Genomic DNA, 3533 nt, shown 5'->3' on the forward strand with positions numbered 1-3533 from the left:
GCACCCATTGTTGTTCTAGGGTCAGAAGGCCCCCTAGATCATTCTCAAATATCAAAGATGAAGAACAACATGTATTAGGTTGGTAAAGGTGGTTTGGAGAAGATAAAAAGTTGTAGATTTGTTCGTGTGTGATTGATTGGATACACTCAATTGGTCGTGGCCCTCAATATTTATAGGGAGGGGAGGTCTTGCCCATTAGAAGTTAAAACTCTTCTAAATTCCATGTAAAAATACAACTCCTACTCAATTAACAAAGGAAAAATGGTTTGGCCAGTTTTGCAACATGGTCTGACATGTTTCTTTAGACGCATATATTACCGAGATCATAACTCTCTCATCTGAACTCTAAATTCAATGTTCTATATATGCAATTTGCTCATCTTGATGAGAGCTATGCGATGACGAATCTAGTTTTCATTTTAACAATGTTACAAAATCCAGCCAGGCTGGTTTTAGAACCCGGTCTGATTGGTTTTCCAGATGTGCCAATTTTTGTCAACTATAACTAATAACTGATGTTTGCCGGTGTGTCTTATATGCTAACATGATTTTCATATCCAATGTTGCATGGTGCATTTTCACATATTGTCGAGCTCACATCTTTGATTGTGCACTGTCCTGTCGTCTCTTGCCATCTTGCACCAAAAATATGAAACAGTTCAGTAGAAATTTGATATTATGATAAACCGACTTAACTACCATACAAAAACGGTACCAGGAATTCTAATTTCAGTAGATGAAACAAGAAAGGCCATATGAACTTGTAGAGTTGTATTTTATACTTGAATTTTCATATATGTGCATAGTTAGAGCATCTCCAACATATTACTCATACCTCACACCCAAAACACACACTCTCTCCATTACCAATAACTACTTTTGTATTTTTGGTAATGGTTGCTGCAGCAGACTACCAAAATCCAATCACCAAGAATAGGGTAGAGGGATAAATCCCCTTCATTTAGGATGGAGAGAGGTGTGTTTTGGTGATTGCCAAAAACTTTTAGGTACTGAGGATTGGATTAGTAATCTGCTGGAGCACCACCAATCACCAAAGCATCAATTTTTTGGTATTAGGGAGAGGGATGAGTAATCTGTTGAAGATACTCTTAATTAGAATGAATGAAAAACAGCGTTGCTACGGGAGTAAAAAGTCAAATGTAAACAGATATAAATATACCAACGAATAACAATATTCATTGTATAGAATGTTATCGTTCCAAAAAGTATTGAGATAAATCAAACCCGTCGGTACACCATTATTCCCAAGGTCAATTAAATATGCAAGCAGTTACTAACAATGACCGGTTAAATAAATTCCGCCTAACAAAGTAGCCATTCTAGAAAATTGAAGGACACCAAATAAAGCTGTCTGGATTTGCGTCGCACGCGTTGCTTCTGCAACCATCACCCACTATCCCCCACTAAGCATGCCGGTGCATGAGATTCCTTTGAATAAGCTTTTACATGGCATAGAACACATTTGTGGTAAGATAAAAAAGGACTTGCATACATCTGCGAATAGGAAGCAACATGATAAGATTTTCATACAATAAATCAATTAAACAAATATAATATATGTTGTAAATATGAATATATTACCTCATCTACAGTGTTAGGACCTCCTTATATACAATATTCTTTGTGTATGTACCGTTTCTCATCGGTATCTTTTTCTTCTCGTTATCAGACTTTTTTTTTCTTCTCCTTCGCACTAGGTTTTTTCTTGTCCTTCTTGGAGTTCTTCTTATCCTTCTTTTCATCTTCCTCGTCGCCTTCCTCAGCATTAGGTGGGAGTGCGAGGATCTTGATGTTTGATCTGGTGGTTGCTCTGGATAGCGCAACGTACAACTGACCATGTGAGAATACGGGTTCGGGCAAGTACACACTCATGTTGGGAATAGTTTGCCCTTGTGCCTTGTTAACCGTCATTGCAAAGATGTGCCTAACAGGAAATTGCTTCCTCTTGAACTGGAACGGGAACATCTCATCATCAGATGGACATAGAGTATCCAAGGGAGGAAAACATGCTTTCCAGCATGCTGCCCCAATACAATTTCTATGTTGATTGTGTTCCTCTGAAATCCCCGTACCACGAGTCTTGTTCCATTGCACAGTCCATTCGTAGGGTCGATATTCGTAAGCAATATGATTGGACAGCTGATCTTGAGCTTTAGCACGTGTGGAGGTAGACCATCCGGGGTCAAGGTGTTAAGAAACTTTGTGGGGTAATAGTTATGCAGATCATCAACTGCAGAGTCGAAGCTATGGCAAACCAACTCGTCCCCTCGAAAACTATTGATCATCTTCATATTAATCATATCCACCCGCTCATTTCGTGTTGACAAATTGCCCTTGAAGTGATGTAGTCTTTGCTTGCCATGTTTTCATTCAGCCATGGAAATATGCATTCAATCAATATATCAAGAGCTTTACAATCTTCGGTATAAGGCACGCAAATATCATCTGGGAGACGAACATCACCATCACCGTTTACCTCCTTTGTTCCACCATCGATGCGCAAGAGATAATCTGCAAACCATGGGTTGCTCTGTGCCCTCATGTTGCGCACCAACTCTAAGTGCCGCATGGAATCCCAAAGGTATGACCTCCGCAGCGAAGCATCAACCATCTGAGCCCTCGACCCCTTCCAGACAACAGGGAGGACCTGCCTAAAATCTCCACCAAAAACAACAGTCTTTCCACCAAACGACAGATCCAATTGATCCATTATATCCCTCAAGCTTTTGTCAAGAGGCTCCACCGCTTGTCTCTTTGTCATAGTAGCCTCATCCCAAATTATAAGAGATGTTGTCCATAGCAGCTTGGCAGTACCACTTTGTTTTGTGAAGCTACAACATCCACCATCCTCAAGAGTAAGTGGTATTTTGAAGCGTGAGTGGGCGGTTCTTCCACTAGGCATGATGGAGGCAGCAACACCAGATGTAGCTGTCGCCATAGCAAGCTTGTTCTCACTGCGTACTTTAGCCAGCAGGGCCTCGTAAAGAAAAGTCTTCCCAGTGCCGCTAGGTCTATCCACAAAGAACAAGCCACCTTCGTCCGTATCAATAGCAAACATGATCTCATCATATGCAGCCCTCTGCTTGTTTTTTAAGCACTCAAACAGAGCCATATCATCCGCACTGGGTACTATGCTTGCCTCCTCAAAAATCTCATGTGGGATACCGCTTGTTGTATCATACATGTTGTTGATATCTGGTAGAGGGAATGACTTTATGACCTTCCCCATCGATTGCAACATATTTCTAAGGCCAATCAGCACCATTTGTTCCACTGCCGCTGAGGTAGGACAGTTGCACCGATAGTCCTCTAACATTGCATCTACATGTTTCTGCCATGGTCCAAACACATCACTTGGCTCGCAGGATACCAAAATTGTTGCAAATAGCCTATGTAGTGAGGACGGCATCTGGTATAGTGTGGCTTCCGGAAGGCAATCATCAAGTGTGGTGTCTTCTTTGATCAGGCCCCTTTTTTCTGCAGCTTCTTGGAATGTCAGCTAGATCACACCG

At 41.2% G+C, this 3533-nt stretch overlaps 1 protein-coding gene across 1 annotated transcript; it reads right to left on the reverse strand.

Moving 5' to 3' along the window:
- Positions 1-1686: 1686 nt before the first annotated feature.
- LOC112900525 lies at positions 1687-3250 on the reverse strand. Its single transcript, XM_025969381.1, has 2 exons — positions 2498-3250; positions 1687-1971 (listed from the first exon to the last, which is right to left on the reverse strand). The coding sequence occupies exons 1-2, from the start codon at positions 3248-3250 to the stop codon at positions 1687-1689; spliced, it is 1038 nt and encodes a 345-aa protein (XP_025825166.1).
- Positions 3251-3533: the final 283 nt, after the last annotated feature.

The sequence above is a fragment of the Panicum hallii genome, chromosome 7 (assembly GCF_002211085.1).
Source record: "Panicum hallii strain FIL2 chromosome 7, PHallii_v3.1, whole genome shotgun sequence".
Taxonomy (NCBI): Eukaryota; Viridiplantae; Streptophyta; class Magnoliopsida; order Poales; family Poaceae; genus Panicum; species Panicum hallii.

Coding starts and splice junctions, on each gene's coding strand:
- LOC112900525 (XM_025969381.1), bottom strand. CDS start 3,250: ATGGGGAAGGTCATAAAGTCATTCCCTCTACCAGATATCAACAACATG. Junction 1,972..2,497: donor TCGATGGTGGAACAAAGGAG/GTAAACGGTGAT, acceptor TTCCCGTTCCAG/TTCAAGAGGAAGCAATTTCC.